The 20,656-nt window shown below is 30.3% G+C and overlaps 1 protein-coding gene and 1 long non-coding RNA gene across 2 annotated transcripts; one reads left to right on the plus strand and one right to left on the minus strand.

Annotated features, from left to right (window-relative positions):
- The first annotated feature begins 3,107 nt into the window (after nucleotides 1-3,107).
- On the plus strand, nucleotides 3,108-13,744 carry LOC140440303 (uncharacterized). Its single transcript, XR_011950809.1, has 3 exons — nucleotides 3,108-3,446; nucleotides 7,563-7,621; nucleotides 13,652-13,744. It is a non-coding gene; the product is annotated as an uncharacterized lncRNA (long non-coding RNA).
- A 3,423-nt stretch (nucleotides 13,745-17,167) lies between these two features.
- LOC140435298 (uncharacterized) lies at nucleotides 17,168-17,551 on the minus strand. The gene has a single exon (XM_072524136.1). The coding sequence runs from the start codon at nucleotides 17,549-17,551 to the stop codon at nucleotides 17,168-17,170; it is 384 nt and encodes a 127-aa protein (XP_072380237.1).
- Nucleotides 17,552-20,656: the final 3,105 nt, after the last annotated feature.

Below are 20,656 nucleotides of genomic sequence, written 5' to 3' on the forward strand. Positions count from 1 at the left end.
CTTTCAACCATCAATTAATTTTGTACCAGCATGTAAGTAATGTTTTATTTATTTGTTCATTTATTAATTTATTACAGTTTAATAGACTATTTTACCAATTTGTGGGTCTTACCTTGTCTGCTTAAACATTTTATTCATTTTGAAAAACCACAGACATGTAATACCCATTGGCATAGTTACTGTAATTTATATAATTTATATCATCTATCTTTGTTTATCTTTATTAGACAACACCCTAATATGGGTTTATTATTTCAGCATTTATTTAACTTTGTATTGAGACCTGAAGATGCTTTGCATATTGGAGAAAGCGAAATCGGTCGTCTGGATAGTTAAATTAAATTGACTGTGAGTAAGTCTATTTTATTATTTCTTTTACCTTTTGAAATGGACTCACACAAGCAACACATTCATGATTTAAAATTTTTAAAAATTACTCCATTAGGTCTTAGAATCGAAATATTGTTGGACAGTTTTTAGTTAAACCTACTAAACGATGGAAAAAATACTCATTTTGACATTTCTACTGGTAAATATTCTGCCATAGACCTTTCAATATGTGATCCTGCATTATCAGCTACCTTATCTTGGGATATACTCTCTGATTTAAATATTAGTTGCCACTTTCCGATTGTAATAACAAATCCTGACAGTCTACAATACCCTTGTAATGTTGAAAAATGGAATATCAAAAGTGCAAATTGGCAAGAGTGTATCTAGTTTTAAATGAAATGAATGGCTTACATGAAATTTTAGAATCAAATACTAATATTGATAGTCAAATTCAAGAGTTTTCCAATGTTTTATTAAAAGCCGTTGGTAAAATGAATTCCAAACAATTAAATTCGTCAGTCCCTTGGTAGAATTCTGAATGTCAAAAAGCTATTAAACTTTCAAAAACAGGTATATCGATTCAGGAAATGTAATACACTTGAAAATAACATAGATTTCAAACGACTAAAAGCACGAGCTAGATTTATCATTTAAAGACGTAAACGTGAATCATGGAAAAAGTTTGTTTCAGAATTAAATTTATCTACACCAATTAATAAAGTGTGGCAAATGGTACAAAAGATATCCGGGGAAAATACCCCAAACCACATTAACTTCTTAGAAGAAAAACAAAAAATATACACTTCTCTACACCTCTAGGCATAGCCAATATTCCAGCTAATAGTTTTGAAAGATTCTCAAGCGATGATGTTCTTCCTCCAGATTTTTTGACCAAAAAAGAAAGAGAGGAATCTAAAGGTATTGATATACCGGCTGATGACCTTTCTCCTTTAAATAACCCCATTACCATGGATGAATTAGAATACTCACTCAATAATACAAAAAACTCTTCTACCGGTCCTGATAACATCCCTGCAATATTTCTTCAAAAACTTCCTTTATCTGCAAAGAAACACTTGATAAATATCTATAATAATATATAGAGATAAAGAAAGTTTCCAAAAATCTGAGGTTCATCTATCGTCATCCCTATTTATAAACAAAATCAACCAAAATCTCTGTCACATTCATACAGACATATTTCTCTAACTTGTGTAATGTGTAAAGTTCTCGAAAAAATCATATCCAACAGATTAATGTGGTTTTTATGAAAGAATAAATTACTTGCCCCGGAACAAAGTGGATTCCGGAAAAATCGTTCAACACTGGATAATATTATTAGTTTAGAGTCTGAGATTCATGAAGCAATAGCATGTGGACAAATCTGTATCGCAGTATTTTTTGACATAACTAGAGCATACGATACCGTTTAGCGACATGGTATTATTCAAATACTTAGTCGATAGGGAATAAAAAGTAATATAGCACAATTCCTAAAAAATTCCCTATCTCATCGAACTTTTAATGTACGAGTTAACGGTACTTTATCTAATATCCAATTCTCTAAGATCTAATTTAAGCGTCTCCCTATTTTTTATTGCAATAAATAATATTATCTCCACTTGTGACTTACCAGTAAAAGCTAGACTCTTTGCAGATGACTTAGTCATTTTTGTTAAGGGGAAAAATGATAAAACTCTTCTTTAAAACAGGTCTTTGATTATCAACAAAATTAAAGGCTATGTTATTAAAAAAAAGAAGTTATATCACTCCAGAATTAAAACTTAATAAAGAAATAAAATATGCTTAGAAAATTAAATATCTAGGCATGACATTTGACAACAAATTATCCTGGAACCACCACATGCATGATCTAAAAAGTACTTGTCAATATTCACTTAACATTATAAAAACTGTTGCACACAACACGTGGGGAGCAGATAGTAAAACACTGACCGTTATGTATAAGTCATTGATCAGGTCCAAACTCGATTACGCTTGTATTATTTATGATTCAGCAAAACCATATATCATAAAACAACTCGATCGAATACAAAATACTTTGCGAACTATACTATAATAGGTGCCTTTTGTACTACCCCTACTGCAAGTTTAGATTGTGAAGCTGGAGAAGTCCCCCTGGAATTCCGAAGAAAACAACTTTCACTAACATAGGCGGCATCAACACAGGCAAATCTTATGAATCCTGTGAACCACTATGTAAATTTAGACCATTTTAGAATATCTTTACAACACATGCTAGGCTTGACCTTCCATTTTATGAAAGGGTAAATAGATACCTCAATGAACTTGAATTCAAATTTCCAGATACCTATTGTATACCAGATATTAACACTATTTCCCCTTGGACTGTTTCCATCCCGTCTATCAATACGAAACTCTCCATATATAAAAAAGCAGATAACCATCCCAAAGCATTAGAACAATATGTCCTCCAAGAACTCAAAACATACAGTAACCATAATCTTATATATACCGGTGCCTCTAAAACTATACATGAAGTGGGAGCAGCATTTACGTCTAATAAAACAAAAATATTAATGAAACTCCATAAATTAACATCCATTTACACAGCCGACTTAACTGCTATTCTTAATGCAATAAATTTTGTGGTAGAAAATAGTATCAAAAACCCTGTCATTATTACGGAGTCCCTAAGTTCTGTATATGCCATAAATAACTTATTTTTTAGCCATCCAAGTCTACTACTTATTAAATCAGCATTAAGCCAATTTCAAACTATGAACATAAATGTCAACTTTTTATGAATTTCTTCCCATATCGGAATTGCTGGTAATGAAGAAGTAGATTCCTTAGCAAAACTAGCAATCTCGAGTCCGGAAGCTGTAGAAATCAGAAGCATTCCACATCTAGATATGAAACCTATAATCAAGAACTTAATAATCAATGATTGGCAGACCAAGTGGAATCAGTTAACATCCAAACTACGAGAAGTGAAACATTCTATATTACCTTGGAAATCAAATCCAAATAATCGTATACATCCAACCATTATATCTCGTCTGAGAATAGGCCACACCGCCATCACCCATAAACATCTTCTGGAGAGTGAATTAAAACCACAGTGCTAGGTATGTGATATTGTGCTCAGTGTTCGTCATATTTTACTGGAGTCTCCTTTATATTGCATGGAGAGACTTCAATATAAATTACAAGATACCTTACAGGCAATATTAAGTGACGGAAATGATATGAAAAATTTGACATCATACTTATATTCCATAAATGCACTAAATAAATTCTAAAGCTTTAAATTGTACAACGCCAATGACCCTATGAGGTTGAGGCATAAATAAAAAAAAAGTTTTTAGTGTTTTATTGTTACATGTAGATATATTTTTATAATTATCTCAATTACATAAAAAATGAGTTATACAGTCTTCGTATGACCAGTCGTTTTGAGCTCAAATAAAAAACTTGGTGGAAATGAACGTGTTAACGGACCTAGATAACTAGATTTTAAAATATTTTTCGTGCATTAATTATTCTTTATCTTTTTATTAACAATGGACTAGGTACCTAATATATTATCAACATGTATTGGAGTGCTGTTTCTTCATAATCGTAACAAAAATTGTGTAAATTAATTAATTCTAAATTAATTTTTTTAAACAAAGATTTTTTCTGAATACCAATAATTACACATATACAACTTTGCAACACTTGTAACAAAAAACTTCAAAATCTTAAAACATGTTTTCGTTCTAAAAAAACGTCGCATAACAAGTCTTCAAAGCTTATTGACGTATTTTAAATACACAAACAAATATTTTTATTTTTTCCACGAAATCCTAAAAGGTCTCATTCATTTTATAGGACAGCAATGGATTCAGAAATCATTATTTTACTCCCTCAGCGTTTTCTCTGCTAAATAAACCTCGTCTCATGAAATTAGATTGTTTGAAGTCGGCACGGTGGTGGGTTAATTATACATTCTTGAGAAGAACTCAAAAAAGTTGATGCAAAAATAGGGAAAATGATCCTTTACTTTATAAGGTTGAATTTCATTGCCGTAGGCACAAAACCAGTATAAAGATTTTTCATTCCATTCAAGTAATTAGTTGATATAAAAAATTAATTTTATCATTTATGTGTAATATACAGATAACGAAATTGTTTTGTTGACCATAGGAATTACGATTTATTGCAATCCCACCTCTAGAGTATATTTATTATAGCTCTAAAACTAATTTTTTGGTTATTTTTTAGCCTTAATAGCAATACAAATAAATAAGTAAGTAAATAAGTAATATGCTTTATTGTCGCTGAAAATTGTACAAATTTTATCGACAAAGCTTATAAAAATACGACAAGAAGAAGAAAAAAATCATAATAAGAATCGTTTGTACTTTTAAATAAAAAAAAAACAATAAAATTCTTCCAAACTTAAACATAAAAAATACTACTAATTAAAAACCTACAAACTTCGTAAAATGTACCTAACAAAAAATAAAAATTAGGAAAGCAGATTTATGAATTATGGGCACAAATATTTTCTTCCCATATTTTGGAGTAAGGCTGGTGTAATGCTTGCAAAGAAATGAAGTATTTTAGAATTTAATTCGCCTAGGTTTGTGGCCCTTTCAAACTGATGCCTATAAATGTTTTCTTTAGAGAAAACCCCAAAAAAAGAAATCGTTAGGCGCTAAGTCACAGAATCTAGCGGGTTATTTAATTGTACCACGTGTACTTATCAGTCGACCAGGAAACGTTTGACTAAGGAAGTCAATAGTTGCTCTAGAGTTGTGAGCCGAACACCCATTCTGTTGGAAATAAACCTCCTGAAAATTAACGGGAAGGCGTCAAACTGCCGGAATGATCTCATTCTGTAAAATTTGTAATATTTTTGCCCGTTAAGGTTTCCATCGATAAAAAATTGACCGACAATATGGTCGCCCAACATCCCAGTCCAAAAATTTAACTTTTGCGGATGCTGCGTTCGCACTGCAACACTGACGTTCTTTATTATTTATGCGAGAATAATACCTTGCAACGGATGGATTAAGTTTTTTATGTAATGAAAATGAATATTTTTTAGAAAATAAAATATTTTTTAAAAAGTGTACATTTTCATTCTGTTTATCTAACATAATTTCACAAAACTCTATCCGCTTAAAGTTATTTTTATCTTCCGGAAACAATTCTTGTGTTACTTCTCTAGCAATTTGTACTATATTGCAGGTTTCACTAGCTTCCACAAAAGCACAAATATCAATATACCTGTTTTGACGCTCCTCATCTACAGGTCTAACACGTGGTTCATTACCTACATGACACTTTTTACAACTGTTTACACATCCCGAAGTTTGAAAATGTATTTTTAACTGTTGTAACACTTGGTGGGGGTCTATTTTCAAAGGCAATATTAAATAAATCAATTACTTCGCGTATCGAATGACCCTGAAAGTACCATGTTACAAGTTGCACTTTTTCTTGGACGGTATACAACGTATTAGGCATTTTATTAATTATTTGTTTATTCTTTCAGAACTTCGTTTAAAATTTTTAAGGTCAATGTGACAATTATGACAATTCGTACCTACTGTGAAATGAATATAGAAGTGGAAACGTGTTGACCATACAATACAATGGCGATTGCCATTGTATTGTATGGTCAATAAATCAATGTCGTGATCTGTATAATACAGATAGTTTCGGTTATATTTTTTTTGATATTTTTGTCTTTCATGGACATTATTTTTCACACATTTTGATTTTTTTTTGTCTATTTATCTAATATCCATCACAAAAATATGTCGTTCTATCGTATATCTGGCACAAAAATTAAATCTAAAATTTTAAGAATCTATCTACATAGTTCAAATTTCGAATTTATATTTAGCCATAATCTAGTGAAGCAATACAAAAATTTATACGTCAATCTTGGTCATTATTTTTATTGTATATCTTATCTCATTTTTTTTATTTTAAAAATAACCATATTAAATCACGAAGATCATTTAGCAGGGTAAGGAAAATACGATAGGTGCACAAAGTATGAATTTAAGTACGTTATATTTTAATTAAAGGAATTTAACAAGAGATTTACAGTCAGTTTAAAAGTTAAGACTGTCTTTCATACTGTTTGGATATCTTGGAATCGATTGTTTGCAAGCATCAAGTTCACTACAATCAGTTATTACATATTTTATTGTTAGTGGTGGATTAGACTTGCTGCGTCTTGGTGCTTAGGTATGCGTAATGAGACTTAATGAGTAAGTTTGCAATATCCTAACCCAATACAAGATGAGATAACTTGGTGAGACCTGCAGATTGAGTGTGGGTTTTATGGACCAGTAGCATTTTTTTCTCTCTTAGTTTGCTTGTATATATGTCTTCCATTTTTCTTTCCATAAATTAAGGATCATTGATTTTAATAGTTGCTTTATATCTGAGGCTGGAATTAATTGTGGTACCAATGAAGGTAATTGCGCAGCTTTGTAAGCCAAACGATCAGCGTTCTCATTTCTCTCGATTCTAGAATGAGAGGTAACCCATAGAAAAACTATTATTGATTATGTTTGATTAGGATTGTGTAATATTTTTCTTTGATAGCTATAGTGTTGTTTGTAAAGGTTTGATGTATAAGACTTAGTGAATTGAGTGAGTCAAAAATTAATAAAGAGTGTTTAGTTTTTGCTCTAAAAACGTATTTTAACGCTTGTAATCAGGTACATTAGTATCATATTGTATTTAATATATTGCAATATTTGGGTGTTTACATGTGGAGTTTTGATAATACATGGAGAAATGCTGTGTCCATTTATTAACCATGTTCTAGAAAAAATTTGGAGATTTAACATTGATATCTAACGGTGATATTGTGTCACTAAAAATCTCTGTACTGAAATCAAACTGGTATCGTAAAAATTAGAGACAATTACATTAAAGATATCTTTATACAAAGAGGTGTCAGACAAGGTTGCATTTTCTTCCCAACAAATTTAAAGCTTCTTAATTATGATGCCTGGTAAAAGATTTTATTTTCTTATAGTTTGTGCAAATTCTGCTTACATAGTTAATACATAAAAGTAATTGATATTTAATCATAAATATAAGTTTGAAAGGGAAACATTAAATCATCTTTCTAACACGTTTTTTCCAGTACCGCGCAGTCATGAATTGTTTACTACCAGACACTAAATATATTGTTCAAGCTCACTAAAATCTTTTTTTTTTCTTTTCAGGTACATTGAACACGATACTGAACGAGAAAAGAAAGTTTATTTAAAATCCTTTATAAAAGGTATATAATTTAAAATCCATTTCGGATAAGAGCAGAAGATATAGTCAGTATTTTGTCACTACATGAATTTTTATTATGCTTCCGTCATTTTAATTCAATGATTTTTTTTAAATTAAATTAACTGCATGAACTATTAAGATTATTAGCTTACACAGTTCGTTCGCTGTATCTTTGCACATGTATGAAATTATTCACGAACTATTTTTAAATTTTGTCTCATTTCTACTCACAGAATATAAAATGTTGAAATTAAGCCGCTTGTCCAACAATTAATAACACATCAGACAAAGACAGTAATATACAGTTCGTTCGCTGTATCTTTGCACATGTATGAAATTATTCACGAACTATTTTTAAATTTTTTCTCATTTCTACTCACAGAATATAAAATGTTGAAATCAAGCCGCTTCTCCAACATTTAATAATACATCAGACAAAGACAGTAATATAACAACAGTATGTGATAAATTCTCATTATTGAACCTGCTTATTGTCAACTTCACAGCGTTGTGGTGTTTACAAAAATTATATTTATATTGTTTAATTTTCCATTACATTTTTGTGCCTTGAGTTTATCAATTTTCTCAAAAAGAGTTGTTATAACGACTAACTGTTCACTTAGTATTGGATTCCTTGATGTAAGTATAAATTTTGCAGTTAAATTTTCTTACCTTTAATTTGTCGTATCATTTTTGAATCTGGCTAAAACTCTGTCTAACGGATCGATATAAGACATTTGTTGTCATAAATATCAAACAAATATCAAACAGAATATTTTTTCAAGGTTTTTATTTTTAGAATATGTGCTGAATTTGTATGAATATTTTGAGTTGGAAAAAAGGAATGGAGGACCCTTAATGGCACCTTTGGCTTGTGTTCAAGAGGTATTGTAATGAATTGTTTAATAATTTACCTATCATGAAATTTTTTTTAATTTAAGAGGGTAGCTGCTGCCTTGAAAATATCACGGCGTACAGTATGTACAATTAAAAAACGAAAAGAAAGCAATCCTGTCCTTTCAAGTTCAGGCAAAAGTAGACATCGTCGTAAAAGCAAGACAACTGATCTGCCTGAAGGAACTTAAATGGCAATACGAAATACTGTGTACAATATGTACCTACAAAGTAAGTATAAGTTTATATTGTACAAAATAAAAGCGATCTGGTTTATACCCCAGCCAATAGATGTTTCACATTAAAATTAACACTTCTAAAATAAAGTTTCACTATTATTACTAGTTTTTGTTTTTTTTATAAAAGCATGGTAGTCTACAAAGTTTTAAATGTGAATTAGAGGAAAAAGAAGTTGTTACTGTGGGAAATCATCCTTGAGCATTGTACTGAGAGATATAGGATTTAAATGTAAAAAGGATGACAATCGAAGATCATTATTCGAAGGAACCAATATTGCTGATTCAAGAGCAAAATTCTTTCGTAAATACTTTGAAAACCTGAAAAGTATCCATCCAAGACAACTTGTTTTTTTTTTCGATGAAACATGGATTTATTCAAAAGGAAATAAAACAACTTCCTGACAAGACACTAGTAGCAAAAGTGTACGTAAAACAGAAGGTTTTGATAGTAAACGTTTCATAATTGTTCACGCTGGTTCTTCTAAAGGATTTGTTTTTAAAGCAAGTTTATTGTTTTGTTCTAAGTCTAAACATATCGATTACCATGGAGAAATTAACAACGACATTTTTACTAAGTGGATAAGGACATAAGTAATTCCCAATTTAGAAGAACCATCGTTGATTGTAATGGATAATGCTCCAATTATAGTGTTCTTTTAGAAAGGCAACCTACCATTGTTTCAAAGAAAGATGAAATTGTTACCTGGCTGACAACAAATAACAGCCAATTTGACCCAAAATTTAGAAAACCTAAATTATTACAAGTTGCAAAAATGAATAAAAAAGAAAATGTGTATGTTACTGATGAGTTACTAAGAGAGCATGGTCATAAAGTGTTGAGACTACCTCCTTATAATTGCGAATTCAACTCTATTCAATTAATTTGGGCAAATTGCAAGTCATATTACAATAAGCATATTGGTAGGGACGGCTATTCTGATAGTGCTGTTATAAATATGTGGAAAGAGGCGCGTAATCAATGGAATGGAGACATTTGGGAAAAATGTGTAAGACATACTCATGAAATTATTTACAAAGTGGTGTGTCCGAGAGCAAAATATAGTTGATATTGATAATATCATAATAAATCCTGGAGATAGCTCGGATTCTGAAAGTGAAGGAAATAATATAATTTTGATATTTTGTTTTTTTTTTCAATTTATTTTAATAATTTAGTCATTTAGTCATATTTGTGGAAATAGGTTGTAACAAAGTAATTGATCCATTCTTTAGGCTAAAACAATGAAACCTTGTACACATAACTTTCCACACTTTATTTTGGAAACTACAGAGAAGTTCCATACACAAATAAAAAAAAAATCATAAAAACCAGCTAGTATTAAGAATAAATACTAAGTCTCTAGGTATGCGACATAAGGAAAGTCGTATTATTTTAGCCTAACAGATTGAGCAGTAATTTGTAACACCCTTTAAGTTTTCTACAAATTAATGTATTTTCGAAATTTTTCTTTTTCCATTGTTTTTATTGTTTTGTTTTGTAAAGTTTAATTAATTTTTTTTTGTGGTAGTAACTTAGTTCGAACAGCATGCACAAGAGTTTTTTATCCTTTAGGGCATTTTCTTATGCTTAAGCTTAAAAATTGAATATTATATGTATACGATGTAGGTACATGTTTAATATTATATTTTGAATAAAAATTTTTTTTTCATCCAGTAACTGGCTTCGGCTGTTGGATGCTTTGGTGTATATATAAATAAATAATTAAGAGAATTTAAGCTGTTTAATCTTGAGTCCATCTTTCTGAACTACAGTATTTCAAATAGAGCATTTCTTCAAATAATCATAATAACGTTGAATATGTGGAAAACTCAAAATTAAGTTCAAAACAATTCTACAATAAGCTTTTAACATTCATTACAATAAATAAACAAAAACAATCACTATAAATACGTTTAACGGAATATTAAACATTTCCCAATTATTTCATGAAAAGACTAAAAAGACTTACGTTTGATTTAAACGCTTTGATTTAATTCGTACAACTATGATGTGCAAAGATACAGCGAACGAAGTGTACAAACTATTTTTCTGCTATTGATGAAATTTCTTGTTACTAAGTAAAGTCGGCTTCATTGTTTTTATAACGAATCGCTTATTATATCTGAACGATCAGACCGGTTGTTTATTGAAATTGATCACTTTAACCTTTTTATTCAGTATTTATTATTGTTCTGAAGCTATTTTCTTGTAGCATTTTAAATACTATTTAAATGGGAATAAGCCACAATTATAGGTTAAAGTACGTTTATTGACGTACTCCTCGGCAGAATGTAGTAGGATCTGGTTACCCATATTGAAAGATGAAGTTATTAAGAGGAAAATACCAGTACTGATAAGTCAGTAACATATAGAGGATACATCATTTATGTTTTTTAAATAACAAACACATAAAATCAGAAATGGTGTTTATTAAAGGTAAATTAAATACACGGCCAAATACTTACCATGTCGGGATAGTATTATGAAGTTTTTTCCTGGTTTTTCCCTCATAATTTACTATGGAATCACTAACAGGAGAATTTTACTATTACCATGGCATGAGTTTGTCTTTTTAAAGACGAATTACATGCTATGATCTTTTCTGACGGATATTATCAAGTTAAAGTTGATTTCATGTAATCGAATGAACTATCTTATAAGTAAAGTCGTCCCAGGAACGCAACTCAACAATATTGGCAATATTATTTTAAAGTCGTCTACTTTAAAATGTATAATGTATGTCTGAATTGTCATTATAGATGAGTCAGATAAAATTAAATTATTAGAAAAATTTTTTCACTAAGTAACAAAAAAACAAAATTTGTTTAATTTACTAATGTTTGTATTTTGAGAACGATTTCCGAAGTGGAAATTGAAACGCCAATAAACGTACTTTAACGTTTAATTGTGGCTTATTCCCATTTAAATAGTAGTCAGTATTTATTATTTACTTAGTATAATTAGTAAGTAATAGGGAAAAAATAAAATAATCACGCAACATCCTGGTCAGTAATATTTTTTATTATTTATTGATCAATTGAAAGTATAAAATAAAATTTTGCTTATCAGTTAATATAAAAACTTTTTGTTTTTTGTGGGATACTTCTAGCTCTGTAATAATTCCAAGTGCCACTTGAATCTTATTTTTTTGATAATATCTATGTCGATAATAATGATTAAATGAAATATAAATATAAGTAGTCAAGTTCCTAAACAGTTCAAAGAACAATTTTTTTATCTTTAAAGAAATGTATATACATTACGGTGTGTCAAAAAATTTTTTTTTTTTATTTTGTAAAACTAAAGTAATGTTGTCATTAGGTTTAATTCTAAATCCGTAAATTCCTATTAATCTGTTTTCAGTGTCATTTTTCACGACAAGCAAAAAGCTGGGCATTCACGTTCCGACTTGCGGTCTCACTTAGTAGGACTACTAGTTGGTTATTCGTCTCCACTCACGCTCCGACTTGCTATCCAACTAGCGGTCCAACTTCAGTTCTAGTTTGTTTTCACGACGGTGTACATCGCTTAACCAAAAAAATGTATCGACTAAACACTAAGCAAAATATAATTAGAAGGATAATTGGCAATAAGCCACTATATCAGTTAGAAATTAAATGTATTTGCCGTTTGTAGTTCCACTTCGCAAATCGTTATCAAAATATTCCGAAGTTGAAACGTCAAACAAATTTAATTTTTAACTAATGCCTGAGGCTTATTTCCAACTTAAATAGTAGATTTGAATAAGATGCCACAATAAAACAACCTTAGAACAATATAAAGAAACAGGTACTTCTAATTTCAGTACAACTATGATTTCATTTTCGTTGTTTATTGATAATTCTTCTGTAGCCAATCCGGAGTGTTAGAAATTGTACCTATGTGGAAGTCTCCGAAATAGATCTACAGCAAGGAAAATGATTTGCCCTAATAAAAGGTAGATGATGATGAAGAATCGTGTATTTTAATAGGCGTAATAATTATACAATTGAAAGTTAATTTTCTATTAAATATTTGCGAACTATTGATCTTTGTGTAAAGTAATTCATAGAAATATCATACGTAATAGGTGCTAAAGGTCAACTAACCGAGGAAATTTTCGATCCGACCAGTGATCTGACTTCCAACTTCCCCATTCACGCTCCCACGTTGTCACAAGTCGGAAGTCGCACCTTCAAGTCGTCCCTCTAGATGTTCCGACTCGTACCACTAGTTGTCCAAGTAATCCAACCAGCCCACTCACGGTCCGATTTCAGATCCAACTGCGGAATTTGGACCACTAGTCGGACTAAAAATCGGAACGTGAATGGCCTCTTTAACAATGGTAATGACACAATTATATCCAATTCATTCATATCTTACTAAAAGTTGTAACGATGTTCTGATCGTTTAACAGTTCGAACCGTGGGAGTGTCAATATTTGCGCATCCACTTCTACAACGTGACGGCGAAGTGGGATTCAGAACGGCTATTTAAGGCGTGTGAATAGCGGAATTAGACAGTCTTGTAGCTAGCGCTCTAGGCTCCCTGACTCGCCGGTGTAGTGAACCTGCGAGCCAACCCGGACGGAGAGATTTCCGTACTGAGGATCGTACTCTGTCCCTAACCAAGCGGAACCCCTCGGTATTGCGTATTGAGCATTACCGTGGATCTGCACAGAACCAACTGGGACAGAGAGATTTTCGTATTGAGGATCATGTCCTCTGTCCTTAGCCAAGCGGAACCCATCGGTATTGTGTATTGAACATTGCCATGGGTCTACACAGCTAAATATTTTGTTTGCGAGTGTATTCGGAGCTTTCGCTGAATTGAAGCGAAAGCGAGTATAAATCTGCGCGCGATCGATTTTCCCCATTTCATTTCTTATTAGTACTAATTAATTTCTTTTCTTTTATAGACGTTCGCCGGGGACTTCATCCATCGCGGGATCCAGATGGGGACGTAGAATTCATTTTAGTTTTATTCATTGTATAAGTATACAACGTAGAATTCCTTTTTATTTTTATTTATTGTATATATACTAAATTAATAGATTTATTTTTATTTCAAATCTGTGTTTTACTGAGTCTGTCGCCCCGAAAGAGCTACCCATCACAAACTTGCCATATACTGGCCAAATACTGGCCATATACTGGTCAAAATGCATATTGCCATGAGCAAAACCAAATGCAATACAAAGAAATGTGCTGGCAAATGCACTATAATATATATCATAGTATCTACGCCAGTAGTGAAAAAAGAAGAACTTCGGTGGGATTTAATTAGGTCATCTAACGAGATTTTTTTTATTTGTTTTAAAATATTATCAGTTACATACAAACAAGTAACACTAACCATTTTTGTTGAACAAACATGTTGTTGATGTAAGAAAAATTTTTAGTCCAATGACTATTAACTCCTAGTAAGTTTATTTATAATAACTATAAGTCTAGAGATCAATTTTCTAAATGGTTAGTCAAGAGGAGTTCCAATGTTTAATTTATTTAGTTGTGTGGCGTTGTCCATTGAATTTACGGCTAACTAGTTGGGGTGTTTTCCAGTCGTTTAAAATATTTTTCACTGCTTGTAACAATCGTTTTCTTCATTGTTTCGATCTTCAGGTCCCTGCAGATGTCTGCATTTGGAATGAACCATGGCATCGTTGATGGCACGAAGAACCTTATATTGAAATCGCTCTAGCATTGCTATGATTGCTTTATACACATATATTTTGTTAGATAATGATAAGGTGGATTTACGGCCGAGTAACCAATAGTGCTTTTTGAATTCTATTTCTAGTGAATTTCTCTTTATTTAGATATATGTCCTCCATGTTGGCGTCTTGTCAAGGTGTAATCTAAGATATTTTACAGTATTATCTTTGAAAATTTTCTTGTTATGCATTTGGATATTTTTTGTTTCTTTATGACATTTAGTAAGTACCACGTTAACTGATTTAGTTTCGTTGATCTTTATCTTTCATTTCTTAACCCATATTTGAATTAAATGTATGCTTTGTTGAGATATTTCAGCTGCTTGTATGGGATCTGGGTTTTCGACCAGAATTGAAATGACATCGAAGTACATCAATACAATAATAATTGATTAACCACTGTAAGTTGTATCAATCATATTAAAATGTTGGTCGTTTATTTATTTTGCTACCCTGTATAATTTTACAAAATATTTTCAAAACATAATAGATTATGTATATATAATATGATTATATTTTATGGATAAAAATAACAAGATAATAACGGAATGTACAGATAAAATAAACAAATGAGAAGAATACATAAAAGAGCTATTCGCAGACGACGAGAAAATTGAGGTCATTCAACCAAGAGGAGGAAATGGGCCACCAATCACCAAAGACGAAATTGAGAAAGCGCTAAAACGTATAAAAAATCGGAAGGCCATAGGCCAGATGAAATACCTTAAGAATATTAAGAATCTTAATAATATTGATAAGTCATAGGGCACACTAATATAATTATTTAATGACTTTTATTATACGGGAGAGATTTCGAAAGAATGGTTAATATCAATATTTATTCCAATACCCAAAAAATCAAACGCACTGAATTGTGAAGAGCACAGGACAATTAGCCATATTTTAAAAGTGTTTTTACGAGTGATACACGAACGTATCTATAAAAAGCTAGATGATAGAATAGCTGAAAACCAATTGGGATACAGAAAAGGCTTTGGCACCAGAGAAGCATTGTTTACTGTACACTGTACAAACACTAATCAAACGATGTCAAGATGTCAATTGCGACGTATTCATATGTCTAGTTGAGTTCGAAAAAGCTTTCGACAAAGTACAACACCAAAGAATGGCAAAAATAATACAGAACACAGAATTACGAAGACGTGAGAATCATTGCCAATCTATACCGATACCGGAAAGCCATAATACGAATAAACCAACAAAAATCGAAAGAAATACCTATAAATCGTGGAGTAAGACAAGGATGTGTGCTTTCCATTTAATATGTATTCAGAAGAATTATTTAAAGAGGCATTAGAAGACGTAAATTAAGGCATATTTATTATCGGAGCACTTCTGAATAATCTTAGATACACAGATGACGCAATACTCCTTGCGGACAGCAGAGAAGGACTACAGATCTTGGTTGATCGCATTACCCAATATTGCGAAAGTTATGGAATGGCAGTGAATACAAATAAAACAAAAATCATGGTGGTAAGCAAGAACAAGATTGAGGAACACAGTGTTTATACTAAAGGAAAATTTTTGGACAGGGTGCACAGATATCAATACTTAGGTTGCGAACTAAATAAAGAATGGCATAGAAGTATGGAAATAAAACGGCATATTGAGCTAGAGTGCTTTTAATAAGATGAAAGCAATTTTATGCAATGGAAAACTCAACATCGAAATTAGAACTAGAGTATTGAGATGCTACGTGGTCTCTGTCCTGTTGTATGGAGTTAAGGCCTGGACAATTACAGAGGCGACAGAGAAAAAACTCATTAACTTTGAAATATGGTGTTATCTAAGAATGTAAAAAATATCTTGGACACAACACAAATAACAAATGCGGAAACGCAACGAAGAATGAAAAAAGATACTGAAAAGAAATACTTAACACTATAAAGAAAAGAAAAATAAGCTACTTTGGTCAAATACTAAGAAACGAGAAGTACTAATTGATGCGGCTGGTCATACAAGGGAAGGTGAAAGGCGGAATCTGAGACAATGGATTGGGAAAACGTCAATAGAACTTTTCAGAACGGCTGCAGATAGAGTAAAATGGGCCATGATGATCCATAATGTCCTTAGGGATGGGGCATGTTAAGAAGAAGAACTAAAGATTATAATCTTGGGGTTTGGATTTCTATCTTACTTGGAATATAAAATCAGATTACAGGTCTGTAGGTATATATTCAAATTTATACTCCATATATGAAAACACTTTAATAATAATTTAAAAAATGCTATCAAAAATGCTACAATTATACAGCAGTTCAGTAGTTTTGTAAACAACCCATTTCGAAACTTACAGTAAATAAATATATTTTCCTAACTGTCACCGTTTTCCTGAGGGGAACATTTTTATTTTCTAACTTTATTTTTGAGACTTACCATAAAATTAGTTACTCTTACAGACTTAAAGTGTATTTGAGCAGTGGTGGAGAAGGCAGTTAAATGTTTTAACAAATCTACAATATTACTAGAAAAGGTTCTGATTGGTTTATACAAATAATTTAATTTTTTACTCGATGTTTAAAGCAATAAATTGTTACTATCTTCTCTATATCCATTTTTTTTGACTATCCGCACCAAAGTCAAACACACTATTTCCTTCAATATTTCTTATTGCCATCCCCAATTCTGGTTTCATCTAAAAAAAAGTGACATTTTGCCAATCTTCATTTGACCAGTTCTGGTGTTCCAGACACCAATTCAGTTCTGTCTGGATAACTCGGGAACCCTCAACTGTCTCCTGCTAAATAAATTTTGGGAACGAAGTTTCTTTCGTACTGTTTCAACTGAAATGTCAATACCTGTAGTCTGCATAAGTTGCCTTTGGAGCTCTGGATGAAAAAAGGTTAAATTTCTTCTAGCTATTTGACCTACAAACCGGTCTTGTCGATCACTAGTTACTCTACGACGACTTTCTCTAGGCCTGTTCTTGAGTGTACCCAATTCTAAAAATCTTGCATATGTTTTTGATACAACGCTCTGCGAGACGTGTAGCGTAGCTGAAATTTGCCTTTGTGACATTCCCTGCTCAACAAGAGCAACAATTCTTCCCCTCTGAACATCTGACAAACCTACGTAGGGCATATTACCTTTTTTGAACAGAAACTTAACTTTACTCTGACGTCTCGGTTTTACAACTTGATACAAATAATAAAATTTTTTAATGTGTACTTGATCAAATTTTATCAATTATGAATCGTATTTCCAACAAAAACCTTTATCTCTTATCTCCAAAAAAGTTGTCATACATTTCTTATTATTATTAAGAAATACTGGATGATTCCATATAAGTTTGGTTGTATATATATATATATATATATATATATATATATATATATATATATATATATTTTTATATATATATATATATATATATATATATATATATATATATATATATATATATTTATATATATACATTTATATATATATATATATATATATATATATTTATATATATACATTTATATATATATATATATATATATATTTATATATTTATTTATATATATATATATATATATTTATATATTTATTTATATATATATATATATATATATATATATATATATATTTATATATATTATATATATATATATATATATATATATATATATATATATATATATATATATATATATATATATATATATATATATATATATATATACAGGGTGGTCCTTAAGTAATTGTACAAACGAAAACCGTAAATTCTACACTTTAAAATATTACGATTTAAGCCAAATTGCTTCAATAAAATGTTGATATTAAGAAAGATACAGGGTGTTAAAGTGCAAATTTAAAATTCTATTTTTCGCTATAACTTTCATGTTTGTAAAGGTTTATGCATAAAAATTTACAACTGGGTACTTTTAATTATGAGAAATTATAATTTGATGCACACTTTGATGTAGCTGATAGAGGGCGCCACATATGCCATATATGTGGCATAAATTTGCACTTAACTTTATTATTTTAACAAAAAAAAGGTATACTTCTTAATAACTTTAAAACTTAACAGTTTTCGTGATAATCGCATTTTACAAATCAGCTGCATAATTCTTATTTAAGGCAATTACTCCAGGCAACGAAGGAAAAATAGACAAAAACATGAATAAATCTAAATTTTGGTATAAAATACTTTTAAATAAAGTTAATAGTTAACGAAATATTAAATAAAATAAATATATCAGCAGGATAATTAATAATAGGATTTGACAAAAATAGAATAATAGGATTTTACATCAAACATTTTACGTTTTATGTTGAATTAAAGTCATAATCAAAACATTTTGTTTACAAACCAAATTAAGAAATAGTTAAACTAAATAACATAACTTTTTGTCAAAGTAAGTGTTCCATATGTCCACCATTTTCTTTAATTCATTTGTCAATATATTACATAAAAGATCGTCTCATGTTAAATAGCATCATTGGTTCTAAAGAAACTGCTGCAGTATTTATTTCTTCCCATAGATGGTTGAGAATGTTTATGGGATTCTTATAGACACGTTATTTTAATATGCCCCATACACCAAAATCAAGCGGATTAAATTCTGGGCTACGTGGTGGCTATATTCTATAATGGATGAATATATTCTTTTGGATACATATCCAAACCTTATGGTATATTATGGAACTACATCTTATTTGTGGCAGAGGTTAAGTAATGTGTTAAACTGTGATGTATTTGATTCATGGGTTACTTATATAAACACGGAATAACCTATCGATGTCATTACTTATTTATATGATTACGTTACAGCTTACGAGTAACTATAATTACATCTCGAACAAATGGTCTGTTATGATTAACTAACGAACTAATATTATGCTGAACTAAATTACCTGTGTGTTTACTATATTTAGAACAATATCGGTTATTAGGCCAACGATGATGTTTTTGTAAAAATGCTGAGTCTTTAAGGTTAGATTGGTAGAAAAAATATTATCAAACAAGACACATATGTGTTATTAAATCCCTGGCTTTAGTTTCTAATTGTCCTAATAAAAATGGTTAAATAATTTACGTAATGAATAATAAGTATTCTTTTGGAATTTTTTTAAAATTAAATAATTATATCAAAATCTCACCACATTGCAAAGGAATATGAGTGCCACGATCATTTCAACGTTCAGAACAGTTATATTTAAGTATGTTCTCACTGCCTTCTCTCTAGAATGTGGTGGTGTACCATCTTACATAAACCACATATTTTGTGTTTTCAGCATTTTACAATAGAGAAAAAGTAATACAACTCCAGTAGGTATAGAAACTTAAGAAGCGATAGAAAAGGGGAATTGTAAACATGATGACGGCCAACGTCTGAATACGGACACGGCACCTAAAGAAGAAGATGAAGAATATTTTCTTCAATAAGACATTTAGCAGTCATAACGAAAATTTTGTAATGTTACATTATCATCTTTAAGTTATTGTAATAAGAATAAACTGTGAATTATGCTTATCTACAGGTATTCAGTGCTTCACCGCACAAATATTACAACTAAGAATTATTATGCAGCTGACTTATAAAATGCGAATATCTCGAAAACTGTTAAATTTTGAGGTTATCAACAAGTATACCTTTTCCTTGTAAAAATAATGTATCTTTAATATTTTTTAACACAAATAGAGCTAACTTCAAGAGCAAAAAAGTTAAGCGCAAATATATGTCACATATGTGGCGCCCTCTATCAGTTACATTAAAGTTTGTATAAAATTATAATTTATCCTACTTTAAAGCATCCAATTATAAATCTTTGTCCAAAAATATTTACAAACGTAAAAGTTATAGCGAAAAATAAAATTTTAAATTTCCACTTTAACACCCTGTATCTTTCTTAATATCAACATTTGATTAAAGCAAGTTGGCTTAAATCGTAATATTTTAAAGTGTAGAATTTACGGTTTTCGTTTGTACAATTACTTAAGGACCACCCTGTATATATATATATATATATATATATATATATATATATATATATATATATATATATATATATATATATATATATATATATATATATATATATATATATATATATATATATATATATATATATATTAAAATGATATATTAAAAGTGAATATTTCGACCAAAAAATAATTTATAAATGTGTAGAAATTATTAGGTAATGGTCTCTAATAAAAATCTTTGTTTTTTCTAAGAAACTTAATATTTCGCT

This window comes from Diabrotica undecimpunctata, chromosome 1, assembly GCF_040954645.1.
Source record: "Diabrotica undecimpunctata isolate CICGRU chromosome 1, icDiaUnde3, whole genome shotgun sequence".
Classification (NCBI taxonomy): domain Eukaryota; kingdom Metazoa; phylum Arthropoda; class Insecta; order Coleoptera; family Chrysomelidae; genus Diabrotica; species Diabrotica undecimpunctata.